Source organism: Hermetia illucens, chromosome 6 (genome assembly GCF_905115235.1).
Source record: "Hermetia illucens chromosome 6, iHerIll2.2.curated.20191125, whole genome shotgun sequence".
NCBI lineage: Eukaryota > Metazoa > Arthropoda > Insecta > Diptera > Stratiomyidae > Hermetia > Hermetia illucens.
In genome coordinates this window covers 63,728,494-63,754,366 of record NC_051854.1, presented here as the reverse complement: position 1 = coordinate 63,754,366, position 25,873 = coordinate 63,728,494, and the positions used below count along the sequence as shown (strand labels likewise).

Below are 25,873 nucleotides of genomic sequence, written 5' to 3'. Positions count from 1 at the left end.
TGCTGCCCGACTGCTGGAACAAATTCGAATGATGCTACCCCTCCATTTTTGCCGCAATCATTCTTCTACTGCCAATAAAATGGTATATATCTCCGCCTGGAATATGGTCGTCATTTTTCCCAGGGGCTGAGCCTGTTCCATAATCGGATTTCCTGAAAACACCCCTGTGCCCAATTCATTTTCTACGACGGTGAAGATTATTAAGTCTGTAATTCCAAAAGACTCGTGCCATTCTGAAAACCATATAATCGGCGGCCATTGAAGTCACCTGATATTTGCCATAAAATTTCCAGATGGACGCATGACCGTATGATTGATCGCCTTTCCACACACCAATAGTATCAAGTCTATATGCGTCGTTAGTAGCTTTCCATTTCACCTTCAAATAGATTGGGGGTAAATTTAAAATAGCTTCAGGTGCCACGGTTGGCGTGCTACTCATTCTTTCAGTAATACTTAGGTGACTGAGCCTCTGAATCTGCGTCAGCAGTTTTTTGATGTTAGCAAAGTTCAGTCTCGGCCACCAGACGATGGCATACCTCAAAATGGGTTTTATTAGGGATGTATACATCCAATGAACCCGTTTTAGTGAAAGTCCCCAAATCAACTTGGAGTCGAGGTGTACTCTTAAATATTTGACGGTTGCTGGATTTCCGCCCCTGCTAAAATGGGTAGCTACACGCTATCCTAGCTGAAGTTCTTCCTAGCGTTCGCCGTGAGTCCATTATGCAGGCATCAACTGCGGATTACATCCGGTGTTGCATTCAGCCACTCACATATTGTGCCCGCAAACTTCCCGATAATTATTACAGCTAGATCGTCTGCTAATGCTTGTGCAAAGTCTCTGTGGAGGAGAAGGAAACCCCTTCCTGTGGGCAGCCCCTAAGACATTCTGCCTCAATAGACTTCTGTCCAACCAATATGAGAACCTTTCTCCACTCTAGCATGTAAAGGATCCAACTGATTAACAGCGGATCGATTCCATGCTGTCTTACCGCGTTACAAATCGCCGCGGATGGGGCATAATTGAAGGCGTCTTCGATGTCCATAAATGCGCCTGAGGCGTATTCTTTATCGGACATTGACTTCTCAGTGTTTGGATTTGCCTTTCTGGTAGGCATGTTGCATACAGTGAAGTGGCCACTTAGGGATATATGTATCCCTTATGAACCGATCTAGTAGCCTTTCAGTCCTTCTAGCAGAAAGGAAGTTAGACTGATCGGTGGGAACCTAACCCAACTGCTGGCTACGTTCTTTGAGAAGAATCCGTTTTAGCTTTAAGGTTGCCTGAAGAGAGCTGGTCTCTTCGCAGAAGCGTCTCCATGATGATCGTTTCGTCGACCTTATGCTCTTCTTTACAACAAAAAGGCTCATTGTACCGAAACCACCAAGCGGCTGAATCAGACTTTAGAGCTCGGTTGAGGAGAACCCTTGTTGTTCCCCTCTGTTTCGCCAAATCCAAGTTCCACCATGGTGTATTACCCTTCTTTGGTATCATGAGTGGATAGTTCTCTTGGAAAGCTTCTCTCATGCTAGATTGTCAATTCCAGCAATCGATTTGCTTTGTGTCCCAGAAATCGTAACTCGGGCGCTCATTCTGGTTTGTTCGTCGCCTACCAATAACCCATGGTTCTTGTATGAGCTATATACATGTCTTGCAGCTATTGATCCGACGACTGATAAGTACAGTCGTCGCTTTACAATGCTCCAAATTTATCTGAGAGATGTGGTACCTCATCTCTTCAGATGAAGATGACGAGGGCTGCACGCCACCTTCGATGGTTTGTAATGTGGTAATGTGACGGTTCCAAGCCCGTAGTAGAACCGGCAGCCCGTTTGTTCCCGAACCTTCTTAATATCCGGTTCAGGAACGCCGATAATGAGGAAAGTCCCCGGACTATTAGGTCTTCCCCCTGCTTTGCTGCCTAATAGCATCCAGGCGGAGATATTGAGGTTATTCTGGACTGTGGAAGCCGGAAAAGGCATTTTTTTTAAACAATGGTAACTCCCACTACCTTCTACCCTCGGCAGGGTCAGTTGCGCACCCTCTCACACATCATTGAAGGAGGAGCTGTACAGTCTAAGCTGTTTGTTCGTGCTTTCGCCGGCAAAGTTTATTTGTAACATTTTATGGTATACATCTATCGACTCAAAGCTTAGTGTAATCCCTTGCAGGATGCTGTCCTTACAGCTATGAGGAGTTTCCTCCTAAGCTGCTCACACAGCTCTGTATCGTAACAGGAAGGACTAGGATCGTTATATAAAACCCATCCGTTAACTTCGATAGCTTTGACTGCAAATAACGACTTAGCGTTGTCTTCTTTGCAGCCATTTGAGCCAAATAGTTGGAATCGTCAGAAGACCGCAGTCGCTTCGGTTTACCCTTAGCCGCAGATGTCCTAGACGATCCTTTCCCTTCAACATTGACACAATCTGGGGGTTGTGCTTTGCCTGAAGGGAAAACCTCAGTTTTCGAACAACGGAAAGAAATTCATATTCTGAGTGGATTGGATGTAACTACTGAGGTGATGTTAAAAGAAATTTTTTTTTTTCATATGTGAGAATATACCTCCTGCTTCTTCTATAATTGAGAGCCTGTTACATATAATGCACTCCAACAGCTTTCCCGTAGTGTCCAGTAAACAAATGGGACTATACGACGATGGCTCCCCAGGTGGTTTGCCACTATTTTGTAGCAGCACCTACATCTATTTTTTCCACTGCAAATAAATCACTCCTTCAAAACCACGTTCGGTTTTCCGTTTAGCTCGGGTGCCCTTTTAGCCCAGTGATAAGCTCATCCTCTATTTTGTTTTGCAAACAAAACCTTAAGAAGGGCTGGGGAGAAGTACATGAAGGAAATTTTAATATTTCGCTCGAATGTCAATTATTCTCGTTAATTACAACGTCAGCATCTTATTTGCATAGCTTAGGATGTAGTTAGTTCGCACAAAATGGATAAGTTTGAACTGCTTTAACTTTGACATTAATAACCGGATTTTCATGAAACTTGACATGCATATGCACGATACTGTCCTCTATACAAAATTTAGTACACCCAGGATGAACTTAAGTGGGGTTTTTAGTCAATTTCTAAAAGTTGGTAATATACTATTAGTAAGTTTATTTGAACAGATATCGGAATGGGACACATTTGAGGCCTTTCATCTAAGCACACCTTTCCGATTTTTTGTTGATTTTTGGGTTTCCGAAAATGAGTCCTGTCTCATTTTACGTGTATACATTTTAACTCCTTACGTACACACTTTGCAATTCATGTCAAAACTAGTATCAGATTTAGAAAGCTCTAACTCAGACCTTTCATTTGATACCCCATGTGACCATATTTGATGGAACAAATTTTTACATCCCCCCTTTGCATGTGCAGTTTAAAGGGAGAATTTAAACTGCACGCAAATCTATGTCACTCACTGTATGCGTGGGATTTCATAGCAATGATTAACTAGTGCTTTTGAGCTCTTATCTCAAGTACCTGCACCAAATAGATGATTTTATCTTGGGTAGACAATTAATTCCTCTTCCTTCTTTACCAAGCTTGAGGCTACCGTCGAGATGTTACCAACTTTAGGGGATATTTCCGTTGACTCAGTTTTTTTTTCGGCAGGGTCCAGTTGAGTGGAGGGTTATTATTGGTAAGCCCAATACGAAGGCCTCATTTGTTCCTTCCCTCCTCCTTTTACCAAATTTATCTTCTTCCCAAGAAGCACAACAGATCGCCTGTTTTTCCTGTATGTGGCGCTCCCGCTTTTAGCTGTGATTTTCATAATCTTAAATGCCCTATTGTAAGACCACTAGTTCTACCGGCAGCAGTCCAACTGGATCCTGCAAAAATATGCACAATATTTCGTCCTGCTCATCCGGCTCAGGCCCCGCTAATTTTTACTTTCTCTGATGCCGACCTTGAACTTCAAATTTGAAGTCGACGATAGCAGAAAGCGAAAATTACATAAAAAAACAACGACACCCCGCCCAGAAACAAATGATGTATTGTAATATATAGTATATATTTATAATAGGAGTTGCTATGGTCAAATTTGAAGTAATTAAAAGCAGACGGGGTTTTTGAGTTTTGGGGAAAACCACAGGTTTCGCAAACAAAATTATGAAAATGAAATTTAATTTTCCCCATCAGAAAAAAAACAAGTTAGCCCCTTAAATTAAATCCCTCTTTAATCTCCTGTTGCATTAGACGTTGCAGTAATCCAGTTTCCCACTGCTGAGGTGCTACGGTCGTTGAACATTGATGACTAGAAGGCATTGACATTGACGACCAAAACCTTCGGAGCTCGGTTTCCGAAGTTGCTCATAATAATGTCCTTATTCATCTCTTCCACGTTTATAGATTTTTTATGGGTATCTTCATCATCATCAACGGCGCAACAATCGGTATCCGGTCTAGACCTGCCTTAATAAGGAATTGCAGACACCCCGGTTTTGCGCCAAGATCCACCAATTCGATATCCCTAAAAGCTGTCTGGCGTCCACCTACGCCATCGCTCCATCTCAGGCAGGGTCTGCCTCGTCTTCTTTTTCTACCATAGATATTGTGCTTATAGACTTTCCGGGCTGGATCGTCCTCATCCACACGAATTAAGTGACCATCCCACCTTCCTTTTTCCGTTTGTGAAGTCGCTTCTCCGCTCGACAGAGTTCGTGATAAGCCTCTACCCGTGCCCGCGTTCTTTGAGAATGCAACGTTACTCGGTATGCGGCATGCTTCCGTTCCGTTGCTAGCTTACGTTCATCGTCAAACCAGCCGTTCCGACTTTTCTTGCGGCTGGGACCAAGTATCTTTGTGGCCGTATCAATGATAACGTTCTTCAGGTGGTCGTTTAATCTTTCCAATACGAGACGAAGATGCTGTAGGTGTTGCTCTGGTGCCTCAGATGCTATCAATATGTCGTCGATATAACATAAAGAAAAATAGAGACCACGAAGCAACGATTGGGCAGCATTCCTTAACCCCAATGTCATCACCACAAATTCGAACAGTCCGAAGGGTGCGGTAACTGCAATTTTTTGGATGTCAGCTTCAGCGGTAGGTATCTGGTGGAACGCTATGAATAGATCCAGTTTAGAAAATATAGTTTTGTTGTCTAATCCAGAGACTACGTCTTGAATGTGAGGCATAAGGCACCTACCCGGTTTTGTGGCGGCGTTAAGTCGACGGTTGTCACCGCAAGAATGAAATGTGCCATCCTTCTTGGGCACTAAATGCAACGGCGATGCTCAAGGGCTGCTTGACAGTAACCCATCTTGAGCATGTATGCAAACTCTTGTTTGGCTGATTTAAGTCTCTCTGGTTTGAGCCTACGAGGTTTTTCCGCCACTGGAGGTCCGTTCGTAATAATACGATGCAGTACTCACGACGTGCCGACCCTGCTTGTGAACGGAACAAAAGCTGAAGAAAAGAAGAATGCCATACTCCATGCTATCTGTTGACATGAACGGATGGATTTGTTACATTTGGAAACTGCTTAAGCAACCTATGATACTCTGGGTCCTCTGACACAGTATATACCGAATGCTATTCGATGCAGTTCAAATATACCCGTAGAGAAAATTTTGTTTGAGGATCGATAATGTGCAGCCTCTTTATGTCGATGATTAAACCGAAATGCTTAATGAAATCGTTCCAAGTAAATTCTCGGCGAAAACCAAGACAGACGGTTAGCGCTTGCTGACCATAGGTGTCAATGCTGGAACCATTGGCAGCAAATAGTTTAGTTACAGCCGGCTTAGGTTTCTTCCTGCGGCGAGGATGCGGAATGACAGAAACATCTGCACCCATGTCGACTAATACCTTAAGACCAGAAAGATAATCGGGAACTATTAATCGACTTTGATTGATGACGCCACCGGTTCCCGAATTCGATAGCATCTGCACTAGTTTTCCGATGTTTTGGCGACGGATGCCCACGAATACGGCTTCTGACACTTGCGTACCTTCTCACGGAACTTCCAATGGAAGTAACACAAAAGTCCTGTCTTTGCGTCACGATGCTTCCGTGATGGTATGCGTCGGCTGCGACTCCCACTGTGATAATCATATGATCCATGTGCAGTCAACTGATGGAGACGACTTCGAACTTCGGCCATTTCATTAGATAACTGCTCCGGCTTTGCAGACAATTATGAAGAATTCACGGTAGAGACATGAAATGGTTTTCGTACTTCTAAAATTATATTTGTCAATTCGGACAAGCGCGACAGATCAGTTACCTCCGAAATGCTCAGTATGGCCTGGACACTGACCGGCAGACGCTGTAGCCAAAGTGACTTGAGAATGCTGTCTGCAACTTTGCTTCCATCCTTTAATCTCATTGCGCGGAGAAGTCGCGAAGGCTTCTGGTCTCCTAGCTCCAACTTCGTTAGCACCTCTCTAATTTCTACCTCTTCCGAGACTGCGTAGACGTTAATGATTCGTCGTTTAATGGTCAGATATTTGTCGGATTCCGATGGTGACTCGATGATATGCGCGACCTAATTTAGGATATCCAGATCGATTTCGCCAATCACTTTGTCGAACATAATGTCGACGCGGTTGGAGCGAAATTGCGTTTCGACGCGCGCAAACCACAAAGCCAAGCGCTCTTAACCGGGGTGGTAACCGGAATGCAGAAAGGCTGCTAACATCACTGATTTGCGAGTCGGCAGGCGAAACCTGTGCGTCGGGAACAGTTCGAAGTTGCGAGACACAAAACAAGATGGTGCGTCCGCGTGTGTGCTTCCTCCAAGATAAATGGACTTTTGATGGGACCTACGTCCGGGAACCTGTGTCCGGGGTCACCAATTTGTAGCGTACGGGGCCGCCCGATCTGTAACGCGTTTGTATATTACTGCTACGTTACTTTACTGGAGGAATTCTGCAGCAAAATATGCCTAAAGAGAAAGACAAAATAATACCCTAATAACTGTGTATTTATTATATTTGGAAGAGTCGCTCCGACTACTACGACGTGTTACACTGGAACAATTTACATTTCATCATAATAGAGAGAATGTGTTTACATGCTTGCTACTTACTAATGACAACGCTCATGGCTGTCAATCGCTGAAGGTCGGATCGTTATAAGTTATTTATTTATTATAACACTACTTTATGCAGATGATGTTTTCCTAGCGTCCGATAATTAAAATTATTTCGAACAACTTGTCCAAAAATGGAATGATCACCTCAGGCAATACGGTCTCAGATTGAATCTGAATAAAACTAAATTTTTGACAGCCGATCCCCTTGAAATAGGCACAATCCCTGTCAGCGGCAATGGCCTGCTCAAAACTGAGCGATTTAAGTATCTCGGGTCAATGCTATCAGCCAATAAAATTGCATTAACGCAATCTGAATGAAGTGGCATTCTACAAATCGTGTTCTTTGTGATCGACGTATTAACGAACGTCCCAAATCTAAAATTTACTGCAATGTCATCCGTCCTGTCGCTCTCTCTGGTTCTGAGTCCTGACCAACTAGAAAAACAATAAACGGCGGCTTGCGGTAATAGGGACGAAAATGTTGCCATCGACTAGTGGCGTAAGACGACTTGATCACATTCGCGATCGATAGAAGGTTGCACCGACCGTGGGAAAATTGCGAGAAAGGCATCTTCGATGGTATGCTCACCTAATTGGAGCTAACGAGAATTGATTTACTTAGATTGGTCTGACCATCGAAGTTGATGGTAAGCGACCAACAAGCTGGCCGAAACAATGGTGGCTTGATACGTTGGATGGGGATTTGAAAGCCTCGCGATTGCATCCAGATCAGGCATTTATTTATTGAGCGAAAAAAAGAAATACATGTGCGGTACAAAAGGAATAAAAAGCTCAAGTGTGACTAATTAAGTATGTAACGTTAACCTACGGAAATATCCGGCCTAGCTGGTTACATGTTATAAAGTGAAAAGGTGGTGCATTTCAGTGATCATTTGATATAACATGTCCTTAAACCTAAGAATAATGTACAACTCACAAGTAACAAACATAACACAAAAATAGTACTCCGTACTGGAAAACGCGAAAAAGGCAGTTTTTAGGCACCTATGGACAGGATTGATCGACGGAATTGGAGTAAAGCACAGTCCTTTCTCAATGGTGCTAGTATTCTGAGAAAGGGCTACCTTTTACTCGATTTGGACCTGTGCATGGACAGTGACCCAAGGAGGGAGGGATGAAGAGGACTGTGGGATTGCGGGGCATGTATTGTGGAGCCTAATTGGTAGAAGAAGGGACCTTAATTTAGGGAAGAAGTTAATGCTTGGAGGTATTAGTGTCTAATTAGTGTCTATTGTCTTAATCTGGGCTAAGTAAAGAAAAATAATAAAAGGTGATGTACACCTGCGCGGCGATTGACAGCCAGAACATTGGACTTATGCGTTTAGCCTCTGTGACAGTCCGGAGCGGAGCTTTGATAAAAGGAGAGGATGAAGGAGGGAGGGGAGGTGTGATAGTTGAGAGGAGAGTTGCTGTCCGAGAGGGGAGTCAGCCCTGACACGTAGTACCTCTGCTCGCGTAACAATGCATTGTGTTTTTAATTTTTTTAATCAGGGGGTTAGGGCGGGATAGCCACTTTTTCAGTCTGACGCGCGACAGCTCGATGATGTGCGGAATTATGGGGCAAACCCTGGAAAGGTCGTACAGAGGAGAGTTTTGGTGAAATTTTAGGTTTGGCCTTCTGTATTTGGCCGTGCATTTCCTGAGTATTTTCCTTTCAAAGGGTTGGAGGGCTTCTGCTACGTTCGGTGACATAGCCCATGCTGGGAAACCGTAGGTCAGGATTGGATGAATAAGAGTTTTGTATAAAAGTGTTTTGGTGGCAGGGAACCGGGCCCGGGATGAGTGGAGGTTTTTTAAGGCAGCGGCGAAACCGGCCACGAACCGACCCCGTTTGTGAACGGGATAAACGTTGAAGAAAAAGAAGAAGAACAAACCAGGTCATATCAACTGACCACTGACAGTTAAAATGAAAGATTACTTTAGAAGATATTTTTTTATTTTTATTGGCTTTTGGTATTGAGCAAGTATTTATTGGTATTTGGTAATATTTTCTTCGCTGTTTTATCTTGAATGAAATAAAACATTGAAGAAGGGGACAGTTGGCCCCCGAAAGACGCATTTGAACATATTACCAAATAGATAGATAGATAGATAGCTTTATTAGTGTAAATCAATTCATGTTCAGATACAATCAATATTTAAGTGATACAGACTAAGTCTTTTCAACTATGGTAAGTTGTGCAGTATAAACAATCTTAATAAGTGCAATCGCTTCAATTCTCAAAATTCCCTAGGAAAATTTAAAAAAAACCTAGCTTGCAACTTACGACCTAAACTTATACCTATTACTAGCCTGAACTAACTCTAATAATGTATACCTTAGCAATAATTAGAGAAAGATGCAATTAGCGTAATTTAAATGAAAGAACTTATCTTTTGCTTTTAGCCAAGACTCTGTAACTACAAAAATATCAGTTTTAATAGAATCTATGAAATCCATAGTTTCAAATAATTTGTTTTTGATGCTTTGTGCATTCCAATATACCAATTTTAGTGAAGACATTAACCGTACAGGAATTTTACTGATAAGTCGACAATAACATTAAACTGATCAGCTCTGGAATTACACTGTGCAAGTTTTACAATTAATTCGTTAGTAAGCTCCATTATTTCTTGAGGAGAAAATAAGTCTGTTTGTACATTGATGTTAGCATTATTACGATTTGAGTTCAGATTATTTCTAACTACACTACTATATGAAGGCAAGGGTCTAGAAAATTGATTTGATCGATTATGAGGAGCTACAACTGTGGATACTAACTGTGGAAAATTAGCTTGCGAGAGATTATAATCAGCACCTGGTTGTCGTTTATTCGGTTGCGAACGGTTAGAAATTCGATTTTTTAACGCAATGTATTCTTTTCGCTTAGGACAGTCATATTCGTCTGCCAAATGTTGTTGCTTACAATTCGCACACTGTACTCGATTCGATTCAGTTTCCTTAACATCGCACTCTGAGACTAAGTGATCGCCACTGCAGATAAGACATTTAGGTGGTAAATGGCAGTGAGATGATCCGTGACCGTAAAGCTGGCAGTTACGACATTGAGTTGGGTCAGATTTTCTGCGTGAATGATAGTTCCAATATACCATAGTATGATATATAGACTTGATCATTCGTAAATTACTGAGCTTTGTGCCTCGTTCGAAGAAAATAAGATAGTATGAGTTAAACCGACCTGCTTTATCAGTGTCGAACTGCTTCACGTCAAGTACTGCCAACTGATATTCGTTTATAAGCAGATTTTTCAATTCATTGGGCGGCATTTTATGCAGTCCCGATAAAATGATTTTAACTGGTCTTTCGTCGGCTCGGCGATGAGTGAAGAAGTGAGCGTTAATTGCTTTTAAATGATCGTAGGTTTTAGAATAATCAGCCATATTGTTAAGCAAAAGTCTTTGCCCGATAAACATCAATTTAATGTTAAAATCCTCAATTTTAAGGTTTCCCATTATTTTGATGATGTTTTCACGCGGAAGCGAAGGAAACGTTATAGGTGGGACTTTTACCTTCAATATCTGTTTAGTCGAGTTAGCTGGGTTAGGAGCTTCACTGGTTGCACTTTGTTCACCTTCATCCATGTTTTCGTCTTGTTCAGCTAATTCATTGTAGTAATTTTCACTAGTACTAGGTTCTTTAAGCATCGATGGCGTGCTGAATTTTTCCGCTTTTGGGTTCAGTTTACGTCTTTTAAGCTTATCCCTTAGGAACATGTTTTCTGGGAGGTTGTATTCAACCTCCCTTTTTTTATTAGTTGAAGATAAACTTATTTTCCGAAAGAATGTGAAATCTTTGATTAAAAATGAAAAGAATTCACTTTGTAACGGTACACTAAGATAAAAATTTAAGTACGTACAATTGAACACTTGCAAAGAGAACTACTTGTCGCTTTCGCAGTTGAAACCGGAATGATATTACCAAATACTTTTAGCCAATAAAAAGGAAGAATATCGTCTATTGTAATCTTTCATTTTAAGACAAACTACTTCCTAATTCAAACCACCGACAGTTACTTTATCTTCTCTGCCATTAGTTATGAGGTATCGGCTAGATAAACTGGATCATAGCCATATTTGGTGAAACATGATGCACTATTGAACTACTATATGAAAAAGAAAGTAAAAGAAAAAAAAACTTTTGCTACACCCATTGTAACCGTTTTAACGCTCAATAAACAATTTGAATTTGATGCAAAATTCTCTAATAAGTATTTCATACGGAATTACGGTTTATATTTGTGATAAACGCATGTGGTGCCATCTTACAATCAGCACTTGAACTAGCACCACCAGCTGTCAAATGCGACTCTCCGCGCCGTCTTACATCTACGGCAACTCCAATTCCACTCAATGCAGAACATTTCTTGGCTCTTGCCGCGCCATTTTGCTAAGTGAGTTTTGCCGTGTCGTTCAGCGAGTTTTTGGCCGCGGATTTGTTGAAGCCGGACTTCAGTTTTGTATTAAGTAAATGAGTGGTTGTTGGACGAATAAATTGTGTGTTTAGTGTGCATTGTGTGGTCGATTTCGCAGGATTCTCTCGAGTTCTGAAAGCCAAGTTCCTACAAAAGTGAGACTTCGCGGCCGGCTTGTCAAACGGGGAGGCGTCAGTGGAAAAATCGATAGCGAACCTTTAGGAAGTGTGTGCAACAAATTTGTTGGCAAAGCGTGGAAGTTGATATGGAAGGAGCTCCTCCACCCGCTCATCAAGGTCCACCACCAATGCGGGGCGGTTACAGGGGTCGTGGCGGTCCGCCGATGCGTGGATTTGACCGCGGTCGCGGCCGAGGCATGGGACGTGGCGGCCCGATGGGAATGCGAGGAGGAATGGCTCCACCACCGATGATGCGTGGTCGGGGAGGACTCATGCGTGGGCCTATGCGTGGAATGGGTTTTCCGAGGGGTGGTCCTCCACGTGGAGGTGGACCTCCTATGCGAGGCAGACCCCCAGTCCACTCTCAACGTAAGTTTTTGGCATTTGAACAGTTTTTATTCTCCTTTTTTAATTAGCTTATGGATATGTTACAGCCTTGACACAGCCGCCACCGCCAGCAGAATCGGCGCCCACTTCGAATTCCAATTCCGCGGATGGTGAGCCCGCGACCGGTGCAACCTCTTCCACAACAGCGACCACTACAACAACGACGGCTACAACCCAACCAGCCTCAACAACACCTCCAGTCCGAGGATACCCACGAGGGCGTGGCGGTCCACCTAGCAGAGGTCGCGGGGCTTACATACCAAGCACAAATGGAAGTGGGCATGACCCTCATAACATGTACATGTCTAAACCGTATCGAGGTACAGCTCCGCCTAGAGGCCGTGGTGGATACTCGCAGGGATTGTCCCGGCCCCCACCGGCTCATAGTGCCAACACGCAAGTCGCACCGGTCCCGACATTAAAGCGAGGTGCTCCATCCGGTCCCTCAGGACCTAAACGAGGACGTTATGACCAAGGTCCCGTGAATAGGCAGTTGGTGCCCAAGCACCAGCCCCAAGTGCAGTCTGTACACTCCTCCGCGCATAATTCATACAGCTCCACCAGCACGATACCGAGGTGCGAATTGGACATTGCTTAATCTCAATTGACAAAATGGCTATAAAACTTCTGCGCTAATTACTCCTATTTTCATTCACTCTTTAGCCATCACTCAGGCTATCAGAATCATGATCAGATGCAGCACGTCGATCAGTACTCGCATCAAGCGTACTCAGCCCCACCGCCACAAACGTCATATAATGGCTACAGTCAGACAGGCTACGGATCAACAGCTGCTTCGGGATACTCCCAGTCGACGGAGTACGACCACACACAATATTCTACATACAAGTAAGTGCACCCATCTTATGTGCTTTACTCATTCCGCTTATCATTTCAACCCTGACGTGTAAGGATTCATTGAAGACACTTTTTTGAAACAACACTCTGCACACTAAGGGTACCCCAAGGTGTTTACAGGAACTTTAGGGCTATTGCGGGGATTGTCAACTTTCTTATCGGAGATTAACCTTTAATACGTAGAGTAAAAATGAAATGAAGTTTTTTTGTGTGATTTTGCAATGCCAGGATAAAATTACTAACAAATTATCTATACTTCGAGGCTCTTCTAAGTATGCGCTGTGTTGCTTGTCCTCTCTGTAAACATTCATGCTCTGTCAATTGGAACAGGAAGCCAAGGGTTCAAAAGAGCACTCATAACATCGAATTTCTCTTCATTATCCGCTTTCATTCATGATGAGACTATCCTTTCTTTTTTTTTCTCCAATGATTCAAATTCACATTTTCTCAGTAACTACAATTTCCATAGTTCGACTGGCTATGGCCAACAAGATACGCGGTATCAAGGCTACTCACAGGACTACAGTCAAACGTATGGAGCCCCGGCCGTGGATTACACAGCTCCCCCACCAGATTACACACAGCAACAGCAGTACGATGATCGATCTTACAGTGGATACGGTGAGTAGACTTTTCCTTTTTTGATTTTGATTATTTACTGGTTGGCTTTGTATGTACACACGAGGTTTTGCATTAAATACAAATTCCAATAAATTTGTCAAAATGAACCAGTTCTAAAACTGAGAAATGGCATTAATTGGGGTAATTTGAGTTATATTTCAACTTTGGACGCTTTCTTTAGTGGGAGTTGGGCTCTCCATATATGTAAAAGGGAGGGGGCAATTTTCCCCCACAGAATATGATCAATCATTCATCTTACCTCGCTTTCGAAGCATTTGATTCCTCTTCGGCTAACATACCCTCCGTTCCTCTACTGAATCCCTCTATTGTCGAATTCCTTTTTGGAAACCTCGACGTTACTGGCCGTTCAGTCCTGCTAGAATTCCGCAACAGAACACTATCATTTATAACAAGAGCTTGTGCTAAGGTTTTTCTCCGGATATGTGGAAGGAAGCTAGTATTATACCCTTACACAAAAAAGGTGACAATATCCGGGGCGAAAACTACCGACTTAGATCCATAATTTCCTCGATCTCTAAAATTTTTGAAATGAATGATAAATGATCTTCCTTGTTTACTTGTCCTAGTCTTTTATATGCAGATGGTTTAAAAATTTTGTTTTCTGCTGTCGGTTCGCCTACTGATCAGTGTAGCCTTCAGTCAAGTCAGTCAGTGGTACGTTTCCCCTCCGACACCCGTTTATTATCTTAATGGTCAGCCCTTAGCCGTGATTACCTCTTACAAGGACCTAGGTATGACCATTGACATCAAACTTCGATTTAATTTACATTATGTCGATGTACTCAGCCGCGCTTTCAAACTGTCCCGCTTTATCCTTCGTTTCTCTTATCAATACATGAATATCACATTCCTCAGTCATCCTTTATAAATTCTTCGTCCGTAATATTCTTGAATATGCTTCGGTAATGTGGTTCGCTTCCCATAATTGTGTTTGCGATGCAATTGAATCTGAACAAAGGAGATTTACTCGATTCCTAACTTTTAAAAAGAACGTCCCCTACTCGACATATCGTGAACGTTTGGTTTTCCTTAACCTGACATCTCTGCAATCCCGTAAATCTTTGATTGATGCAGGTGCCTTTTTCAAAGTTTCTAATGGCTTGATGGTCAGTGGTGTAACCTTCGAAATTCATTACCGTGACCACAATATTCTCAACCTTAATGTTTTTGAGGTTCCTTTTGAGGAGCTTATGTGTTATTTCAACTCCCCTTTATCCAGAATGTTACCGGATTATAGGGGTGGTAGGTAGGTATCATTGGCCGCTGAATGTCCGTAGTCTGACTCTAGCTAGAGCTGGGCAATCGCAGAGGAAGTCCCTGACTCAATGCGAATTGTAGGTTATGCTGAGCCTGGCGGCATGGTCCAATATGCCTCAGTGCCCCGCGCAAACCGCCGTAATTTAGTATGCATTTGCACGCGTCTGGCACAGGAGCTCTCGTGATCGGGCTGTTATAAGCGGCCCAAATCCTCCTTGGCTTGGCATAGGTGGTAAGCCATCGCCATCTAAGGCCCGCGGCTACTAAGTAGTGCGAGTAGATTCCGCCAGTGAGACAACTGCTGTACCCGGCAAAGGACTACCAAGAGCAGAACCCCGCTTCACCAATTCGTCAGCTCACTCATTCCCCTCTATGTTCCTATGACCGGGGACCCAGAGGTGGGTGACCTTGAGCGTGCCGCCCAGACTGTTCGCGCGTTTATGAACTGTCCCACCAGCTTGAAGGATATTGTTACTGAGAACATGGATTCAATGGTCGCATGGCAATCGATCCTCGGCTAAGTTACGCTTGGTGCTCGGATCATGCTGTGCTCATCGATAGACTTCCAGTATCGCTAGTACTTCCGCCTGAAATACACCCGCGAAACTTGGGAGACCATAAGACTCGGATACACTGTTTATTCGAGACAACCCCCGCACCGATTCCACAGACCATTTTTGATCCATCGGTGAAGAATACTGTATCATAACCTTGCACCGGTCGTTCACTCTGTTTGGGAAGTCCACAGCAAAGTTTCTCCTGAAGTTCAGTTTGCGTATGCCATAATCCGTGGGAAAGCCCACATTTCCTAAGGTACTTCGTCTACGATGTTACTGTGGCCGTAGAGCTTCGTTGTCCAGCGTCCGGACTCACGTAGTCTGATGGCACTGCACTCTGCATGCAACGTAGTTAATATGAAGGTCTAGGAGGAGAAGATGCAAGAGTACATTGAGAGCATCTGCCGGACAGGACAGCAGCACCTGCACACGCGATTTTTCGAATCCTATTGAGCTTCGTTCTATTGTACTTTCTGCTTAAAGCTTGCCACCATACAATAGAACCGTACGTTAGGATTAGACGCACTACAGCGATGAACATCCAGAGAACCATCCTCGGCCGTAGACCCCATTTCTTTTCGACGGTTCTCTTGCAGGCATAGAAGGCTCTACCCGCCTTCTTAACTCTTAGTTCTATGTTCTAACTCCAATTTAGTTTTGGATCCAGGATTACAGGATCACAATACACTACATTGGAGGAAAGAATCAATCTTTGTTCATTCAGCCGTGGTAAGTGGAATTCAAGTACCCCTGGCTTGGTGGTGAATAGCATCAGTTCCATTTTGGTTAGGTTTATGCCGAGTCCTCTTCTTGCGGCCCACAGGCACACATTTCGCAACGCTCTTTCCATGATGTCACTCATAATGGACGGAAATATCCCTGGCAAGTCGTTGACATACGCCACTACCTTCACCCCGCTGCTGTCCAATATTCGTAGAATGTCGTCCATCACTATTAACTAGAGCACCGTAGAGATGACGCCACCTTCGGATGTGCCACTGTTCATCGCTCTGGTCAAGTGATTGTCCCCGACTGGATTATCCTGGTACTTAGCATGGATATAATCCAATGCGTAAGATACACCTCCAATCCAATGCTGGTCAAGGCGTCCGTGATGGCGTTGGTACTAACATTGTTAAATGCTCCCTCTATATCCAAGAAGGCAGCTAGGGTATACTGCATGTACTGCAGTGACTGCTCAACCGTGCTAATTATGATATCTTGTGGAGAGCGGTTTCTATGTGTTTGTGTTTGAGGTACACATGCTGCACGAAAGAGGTGAGACTGATTGGTCGAAAGTCCTTTGCGGACTCATGACCGCATCTGCCCGCTTTCAGTATGAAAACCACTCGTGCACGTCTGCAGGACTGTAGTACGTATCCTAAACAGATACAGCTCCAGTGAATCTCAACAAGCCACTGCATGACCCTTTCCCTGTAGCATGACTGGCATTATGCCATCTGCGCCTGGAGATTTATATGCGGAGAAGCTGTTTATAGCCCAACCGATCTTAGTCGCGGTAATTACCGATTTGGTAGTCTCGCACGGCTAGGGTGGCCGGAAACCCTCCAAGCAAGACTCTGATTCACAGTCGCGGATTCGCTGGTGCTTTCGAAGTTTTGACAATAGTTCAACCAAGACCGCCTCTTGGCAGTTTTAATGGTCGACTTGTACTTCTTTAGGCAGTCCTTATATGGCTGCCAATATTTATGCCTGTAGCAGATGTTGAAGATTTCCTTGGTCAGCTTCATGAGGCTGGAAAGATCTTCATTCCAGCACGGTGGTAGTGTCTTCTTGCTGTATTTAGCAGGACACGGGACTTTAAGTGCAGTATCGAATGCCTTTTCCAGAGCCCCGAACTTTGACTAGAGTTCTGACATGGCAATCTTGCCAATTTGCGCACCGGAGAATTTGTTTTTAATTACTTGACCAAACTTTCTCCAGTCAATCCTCCTGGGATCTCTGAAGGGTTTGGAAACATCTGCGGCAAGGTCTAGACTGAAAAGTATCCAACTGTGAACTGAGGAGGATATCTGGTTAGACACCCTCCCTGGCTGGAGCTTAGATTCAAACACAGAAAAGTGTGCAGATTCTTCTTCGCGAGGATACATACTCTAGGTTTGTCCTGATCAGCGTCTCCTCTATTGCGGAATAAATTAAAATATTTGCTTTGGTGTCATTTGGTGGTTCGGTCGTTTCTGACCCAAGGCTCCTGTATTAGGAAGACAAGCAGATTAGCCGAGGCGCATTTTGAGTGCTGCAGATTTATCCGTGTTACCCTCAGCATGATCTGGTTGCGTGGAGGATTCGTTAATCCCCGTCAGATCGTCGATCCTCATATCCTCCAATAGCTCGTTGGCGGCGCCGATTGAATCCAGGTTGTTGTTCGGTTTGTCAGAGGGGAGCACTTTATTGTATTGCGTTGCACTTTACAGTCGACCTGTTCCAGTGCCTCCAGGTACACTTCGTTTATACGGAGCAGAAAAGGTTGCCTGTTTGTCTGGGGTTCCTCCTCCTTGATAACAACCCAGTTGTCCACGGAAATCCTGGAGGTTTTAAGGCGCAGGGATTCTATGAGTTTGTCCTTACCCCTGGCTATTGTTGCGTACTTTTATCCAGATGTTGCGCCCAAGCTCTTGCTCACTGTGATCTTGTTAGCCCTCGTCTTGAGACTAGACAAGTGTCTAAACACGTCTAACCTTCCCGTGAATTCTTTTACCTTTTCGTTTAATCTTGCAAAATCATTGTTTTATGGCGGACGTTTCAGCTGCTTCCTCGCGATTTTTGATATGCAATATAGAATTAGACTGGAGTGCACACCCCTCAATACTAGCACCCCGCGACTCCAAATTTCCATGTAATTCTTCTTTGCTTCCTGTTGTAGGGAGCCCCAGCAAACTCAGCTCACCTTTGTTTTGCCCCACAAGTAGCATCAAGAAAATTTCCAGGAAAAATTTTCATAGGGTAGAATACGAAAATATTGAAAACAGGCCGTATAAATGGTTCTTAGACCAATGTCTATTAACAGCTTTATTTTAAAAGGTGGAAGAGATTTTTTCACAAAAGCCGTCAACAAAGAAGCCAATACTTCATCTAAGTCTAAGAAATTCGGTCGTGGTTCAAATCTCACCCGGGGCAGTGAGATTTGTATCGCAATTTTAACTCGTGTCGTAATTTGACCTCGGTTAGCAGTCCACTCAGCTGTGAATGAGTATCTGATTCAAATCAGGGCAATAATCTCGGGCGAGCGCAATGCTGAACACATTCCCTCCTCCTATACAGTGTTACTGTAGTGTATCGTTACAGTCTTGAATGAAGTGCTCTAACACACTTCAAGGCCTTAATCCAATATGGATTATTGCGCCAACGATTATTGTTATTATTATATATAATTGATGATCTATTTATCGGCAATCACATTGACTATATTCCTCCGGAAACCCCTTAACGACTCAGCTTTTATCTACGAACACTTTTTTCAATAATTTTAATATACAAGATGTCCCGTTGACGATGGTAAGATAGTGGATAGTATCACTCCTCACTTATGATATGTTGTTGCCATTTAGTGCTAATAATGCCACCCGACTGTCGGACAGATTCGAATGGTGCGACTCCTCCATTTCTGTTGCAGAGATTCTTCTGCTGCCAATGAAATGGCATATATCTCCGTCTGGAATATGGTCGTCATTTTTCCCAGGGGTCGGGCCAGTTCTATAATCGGATTCTCCGAGAACACCCCTGCGCCCGATTCATCCTCCATGACTGACCCGTCGGTGAAGATTATTAGGTCTGTAATCTGAAAAGACTCATGGCCACTTCCTCTCTTTCGGTGATTACAACAGTGTATGTCTTTTCAAAGACGAATCTGGAAACCATATGATCGGTCGGCATTAGGGCTACCGGATGTTTTTCAAGGAATTTCCAGATAGATGCATGACCGTTTGATTGGCCGCCTTTCCACGCCCCAATGGTATCGAACCTATATGCGTCGTTGGTCGCTTTCCGTTTCACCTCCAAGTGAATGGGGGGTAAATTTAGGATAGCTTCAAGTGCCGCAGTCGGCATAGTACTTATTGCTCCAGTAATACTTAGGCAACCAAGTCTCTGAATCTGCGTTAGCAGCTTCCTGCTGTTAGCAAAGTTCAGTCTTGGCCACCAGACGATGCATGCATACATCAAAATGGGTTTTATTATGGATGTATATATCCAGTATATCCGTTTAGGGGAAAGTCCCCAGGTCTTACCTACAGCATTCCTACAGCACAAGAGCAATCTGCAGGATTTCTGATATTGTTCCTGGATATGATGCTTCCACGTTAACTTGGAGTCGAAATGTACTCCTAAGCACTTGACTGTTTGTGCCAGCCGAATTTCCGTCCCTGCTAAGGTGGGTAGCGTATAACTGCCCCACCTGACGTTCCTAGTGAACATAACTAGTCCAGTCTTCCTAGCGGTCACATACTGTGTCCGCAAACGTGCCGGTAATTATTACGGCTAGGTCGTCCGCAAATGCTTGCGCGAAGACTTTTTGGTCCTCCAGGAGCCACAGCAGGGTATCCATTATCAAGAGCCATAACAATGGAGAGAGAACCCCTCCCTGTGGACAGCCCCTGAGACATCCTGCTTCAATAGACTTCTGGCCGACCGATATATGGATTTTCCTCCACTCTAGCATGTGAAGGATCCAACTGATTAGCAGCGGTTCGATTCCATGCTGTCTTGCCGCATCACAAATTGCCGCGAATGAGGCATAATTGAAGGCACCTTCGATGTCCATGAATGCGCCTAAGGCGAATTCTTTTTCGGACATCGCCTTTTCAATTTTTGCCGTAAGTTCATGGAGTGCTGTCTCCGTAAATTTGCCTTTCTGGTAGGCGTGTTGCCTATGGTGAAGTGGCCACCTAGGAATGTGTGTATCACTTATGAACCGGTCCACTAGTCTTTCTAGTCCTTTTAGCAGAAAGGACGTTAGGCTGACCGGTCAAAAGCTTTTTGCGTTTGTGTAGGTGGGTTTTCCTGGTTTGGGAATGAACAACACCTTCACATCCCGCCATTTAATTCGAATATAAGCATGTGCTAGGCATGCACGATATATATTCCGAATGTGTTGACCCAGGGCGTCCATTCCTTCTATTACTAGCGCAGGGATGATGCCATCCGGACCTGCAGACTTGTATCTATGGAACGAGTTAAGTGCCCATTTCACTCGCTCCAGTGATACTACTTTGCATGCCGGATTCCAGTCTCGGTTGAGGGCTGTATGCACTTGTTGGCCCCGAGATTAGATTTTGGATGCTGCCTGGGAAATGTACTTCAAGCAAATGATTTGCCGTTTCTTCATCGCTTTCTTGGCTCCTGGAATATCAGATTTTCTGCCCATACTGTAAATTAAACGATTTTACTACAACTTGAAGAAAACGCACATTAAAATGTTTTTAAAAATTCACTCACCTCTAAAACTGTTGGAATTTTTAATAATGGAACGTTTTTACAATAAAACTGGCCTGGAATACAAATTTATAATATTGCTACAAACCACGCCATGCAACGACGCTCTATTCCATTTCTATTCGGTATCACTTTTCAATGTACAGCAAGACATAAAGGTACTTTTTCTAGTGTCAGCATGGAGTACAGAAGTAGATAAATAATAAGCTAATGTTATACACATTAGCTAGCAATGTTATACACATTAACTATAGATATCATAAAACTACATGCACTAAATTGGATATTTGCTTTGAAATCAGCGGTATTCATTATTGCACTGCACTGTAAGTCAATTTGCTCCATATCAAGACCAAAGTTGGAATTAAATTACACAGAACAAAGAATATCTTCTAATGTAGTTGTTTTTTTCGTGAGCTAATCTTCAAAGTTTGAGTACGAATAATGAGAAGTTTTGGTTTGTTTTTTGGCATAAGGGTTTCACGATACTGAAGGGACTATTAGTTTCTCTCATTTCACTATATTTTTCTTATGAGAGAGATAATACAGAGGGCGGCAGAGTAAATGTAAAGTAATTCTCTGCGATCAGTAAGATAATGCGCACCTCGTTTGTAGTTATCAATGTTTTCCATACTAGAATATTAGGTAGTTCAATAAGTTTTCGATAAGAAAAACACAATTTTATGGTTTGAAATACACTTTATTATTCAGTATAGTCCCCGTGAAGTTCAATACACTGTTTCTAACGAGATTTCAATTTATGAATTGCTTTGTGAAGTGAACACCGGAAAGACCTGAAAAATACGCTTCCACAGCTGTTAAGAGCTGATCATTTGATGAAAAACGCTTTCCACGCATGAATTTTTTACGTCTGGAAACAAGACACATAAGAAAGTGGCTAAGGGCCAAATCTGGCGAATACGGCGGATGCTCCAACAATTCGAACTTGAATTCCTGGAGTGTAGACATTGTCAAAATGCACTTGTGACACGATGCATTGTCCTGATGAAGAATTTTTTTCTTCTGCAAATCTGGCATTTTTTCACGAATTTTTACCTTCAGCTGGTTTATTATTTTATCAGTTTGTAAGTAACTCACAAACAAAATTCCTTTCGCATCCTAAAGAAACTGATGCTTTTTGGTCGAACTCGTCTCGGAGCCGAAGAACCAAGTTCATTCCACTCTTTGAATCTTGTTTTGATTCAGGATCATGATGATAGACCCAAGTCTCACCCATAGTCATGAATCGACTCACAAAATCCACTTCATCCTTTCGAAAACGTTCTAAATGTTGCTGAGAAAATCGCATTCGAATGTGTTTTTGTTCCATTGTTAGCGAATGTGGCACCCATTGTGCGCAGAGCTTTCTGAAATCCAATACTTCCGTCAAAATATTGCTTACACTGCCCAATAGGATGCCTAGGGCTTCTAGTCAATTTCTTTCAGTCACTCGACGATTTTACAATACAATATCCTGTATTTTTTCTACGGTTTCTTGTGTTGCTGTTTTTGGACGTCCTTGACGTGGATCGCGTTCAAGGCTCGAACGAACATGTTTAAATTCAGTATCCCATCTTTCTACTGTACTACTAATGTTGAAAGTGTATAAGGACTCTTCACATTCATCCTTATACACTTTCAACATTCGTTTATAAAATTCCTTTGCTTTTAAACCTTCCAAAAATAAAAATTGCATGATATTTGATTTTTTTCATTGTAAAAAAAGTCTCTGACACGCCGATAATAAATAGCTTGTAAACAAAGAATGAATTGACAAACTGAAATAAAACTTTATATACGTTCATATGAAGAGTGTACCAACATAACAGAAATAATTTTGGCTAGTTGCAACGCCCGCTCTTGTCGAACCGCAAAAGTTTTTGAACAACCTAGTATATAGGCAAAGTGCTTTTTTGTTATTCGGAGCCGTTCGAAAATTACAGTATTGAACAGGAAAAATGTCACATACCAGGTTTATGTCGGTCGCGGTAATAAAGCGCGTATTTATCGGTCTAAATGACGTTCGAATGACTTCGCTAAAATCATAAGAATTGAAGCCAAGGCTTACTTGTGTTTCTTCAAGAAACCTAAGTTTTATGGACTAGGTATAGCAGATTAATGGTCAGTTAAGATTTTCTCGTTTTTCTCGAAACTGCATGTTGAAAATCTGCTGCCACCATAGCCATAAATCTATCCAACGGAATTCTTCGAAATTTTCACGATTTATTCGGAACATTTTTCTACGAACTAGGATAATTACGATTCATTCAGTAGTTTTTTTTTATTCATTAAAGAAGCCTTGAAAAACACCAAAATTCACAAAAAAAATTTAACAGGACACCAAAAATGTAGCTTTCAATATTTCTTTGTATGATCCTAGTTTGCGGTTAAGGCACATTAAAATGCAGTTTACATTTTTTCTTTAATATCATCATAGCACCCTCTAGTGTGGCAGCAGAAAACACCTTTTTTTGCAAATGGGTGAATAAGTTGCTCTGCATTTCAATAACGAACGATGTTATCGTGCTGGAAAAATTACTACGCATGCTCGCTCAAGACTGGTAAAAAAATTCGTGTTTGTATCTTTATCCAGTTCATCACAAAAAATTTCTAAAAAAAGAAAGAAAACGACCTTCACACGGGATGACCCCCTTAAGAAAATTTGCCTAGTTTTTAGTTCTGAGACAGTTTTAATTATTACGTAACTACTATAGGGTAATAATTGCTACTTTCTAACACCCACTACAAGCCAACCAGTATTTTTTAGTAAAATTTGTTGCCTAAATCTAATTCCACTATAAACAAATGCAATTATTTAAAATCCTAGACACGCAAACATACGCACAAGGCTATGCAAGCGGCTACTATTGAACATCTTGCCGCCCATCAATGTTGGAATTTGTTTTGTGTAAGCGAAGAAAGCTATAAAAAATATGTTTTTGTGTGTTTGTGGTCGTAAGACTTTAATGATTACATATAAAAAAGGTAAAACTCCTATACACAAATATTATAATCCGTGCAGTCGTTATAAGAAAATCAAGCCAATTACATCTCTATACATTACGAGTAATTCCCTATATATATTACATTTCCCCAAAAAACGTCCAGGGGAATTATTGGAAAGAAATAAAATGATAAATATCAAGAAATCGGGAGCCAATCGCACCTTTTACAGAAGCTACATAAGAGAAAAGATTAGAAAGAAACCTATATATTTTTTGTATTTCGACTAAAGTAAAATATATTTTAATTTTAAGACAAACATTTTAAAATTATACAAAAAATGCGATTCAAACAAAATCTCTAATTTAGTGTAGAAATACCAATATCGAAAATAACATAAGAAAGAATGTTTGTTATATTTCACAAAAATATGCCACGCTTGAGTATAATCCGGTTCTGATTTACGCTTACAATTATGCAACGCAAGAAAACGAGACTAACGTTGTATCCATCGCATACGACGCTCGCGCTTATGGGAATTTGGGCGTGGAAATGATAAACGTCATTGATGTGGAAACAGGTATATGGCGTGCTGCTGAAAGCATCGGAAGGACCCCTTAAATATCTCCCCCCGTTTATGTATTAGTAAGAAATATAGGACGACACAAAAGAATCAATTTCTAACTCTAGGCTATAATAAATTGCATATGTTTCTCTTTTTACATATATTACTACACATTATATGGAGAACGTGTTTAAGTAGATATTTATGTCGATGTATCCATTCTTAATGTGAATTTAAATTTGCATATAAATAAAGTATAAAAAATACAAAATATTCTTAAAAAAATATAACAAAAAATAATGAAAAGGTGATTTTTATTTAAAATGCATAACAACCAAAGAACTTTCAAGATGTTTAAGTTTTAATTTTAGTTTTGATAAAATAAATGAAAACAGAAACAAACGAAAATGAACAGTACGACGGGTGATGTGACCTATAATTTTCTATTTATTTTTGATTAATTTATTGTGTCAAAGTGGGTAATATTAAAAAAAAATTTATTTAATGAAAATCAATTTGAAAGTTTAGATTGACATTTCATTTACGAAATTTTAATTTCTTTGTATTCGTTTAAATATCGTTTTCGCCTTGATTTCAATTATAAATTGACAATATCAAAATACATTAATTGCGGTGACGTCTATTTTGTATGTTATTTATGATATAGAAATAAATATAAGTGATTCGTGATATCCGTGCTTCATTTGCAAAAACAAAATACGAAAACTACAACTAAAAGAGGAACTTTAAAAAAAAATATGAATAGAAGGGGAATAAAGTGAATTTATTATTTAAAGTTAAAGAAAAAATGACAAAAAAAAATAACTTGGAATGTAATAACATCCATTCTATGCTTAAAGGGAAGTGAGTATCAATAATGAAAATAAAAATTAACTTAATTCAGTTGCTCCATGAAAAATCAAAAACTTTCCAAATTTCTTTCCTGAAGATTTGACCTGGTTAGGAATTCCGAATGATTTTGTATTGCATGCATGAAAAAATAAGGACTAGGTGCAGCTTGAAATCCAAAGAGAGAATCACATCAACGTATATTTGATAATTTCAATCAGAAACTAGTAGCACCAGATAACCCATAATACGGGACGATTTCCTTGCCTATATAAAATATTTCTGAAATTCCAAAATTCTCCATACTGCGACTGATAAATTAAAGCTTATCCCGCAATGCTATTTCAAATTTCTGCTTCCATCTTTCCTGACCACAAAATATTAGCGAGCATACTATAGATACAAATTTTCTGCTTGTTAATGATTTTTTTTAGATATTTTCTCCCCTCTCTTATCACTTTTGGAAAGACAGCCTACAATAAATTGCCTTTGACAAGAGTAAAAAAAGTGTCACAAATGAGAACATGGATTCAACACTCAAAAAAGAATAATGTATTTTCTTGCCTCATTTCGTAATATCTTCGGTTTTACTGTTTACATTAGGGTGTTGCACATGAAATGGCCGATTTGGTACTAAAATTTGAAACGACTGTAAAGCTTACAAACATTTATTTAATTAATCAAAGTAGGTGCCAGTCA

The 25,873-nt window shown here is 41.5% G+C and overlaps 1 protein-coding gene across 2 annotated transcripts; it reads left to right on the top strand.

Annotated features, from left to right (window-relative positions):
- The first annotated feature begins 11,406 nt into the window (after window positions 1–11,406).
- On the top strand, window positions 11,407–24,890 carry LOC119658839 (RNA-binding motif protein, X chromosome). Of its 2 annotated transcripts, none has more exons than XM_038066583.1 (5): window positions 11,407–12,034; window positions 12,082–12,628; window positions 12,716–12,901; window positions 13,362–13,531; window positions 23,645–24,890. In XM_038066583.1, exons 1-5 carry the CDS (start codon window positions 11,752–11,754, stop codon window positions 23,686–23,688), a joined length of 1,230 nt encoding a protein of 409 aa, XP_037922511.1. In that variant the 5' UTR covers window positions 11,407–11,751; the 3' UTR covers window positions 23,689–24,890. The 2 variants fall into 2 exon arrangements, with proteins under 2 accessions (XP_037922511.1, XP_037922512.1); XM_038066584.1 differs by having other exon boundaries at window positions 11,408–12,034; window positions 13,380–13,531.
- Window positions 24,891–25,873: the final 983 nt, after the last annotated feature.

Excerpts from the sequence above, each read along its gene's own strand:
- LOC119658839 (XM_038066583.1), top strand. The coding sequence starts at position 11,752 with ATGGAAGGAGCTCCTCCACCCGCTCATCAAGGTCCACCACCAATGCGG. Across the intron at positions 12,035-12,081 it reads ACCCCCAGTCCACTCTCAAC|CTTATGGATATGTTACAGCC; the intron begins GTAAGTTTTTGG and ends TTTTTTAATTAG. Across the intron at positions 12,629-12,715 it reads TCCACCAGCACGATACCGAG|CCATCACTCAGGCTATCAGA; the intron begins GTGCGAATTGGA and ends TTCACTCTTTAG.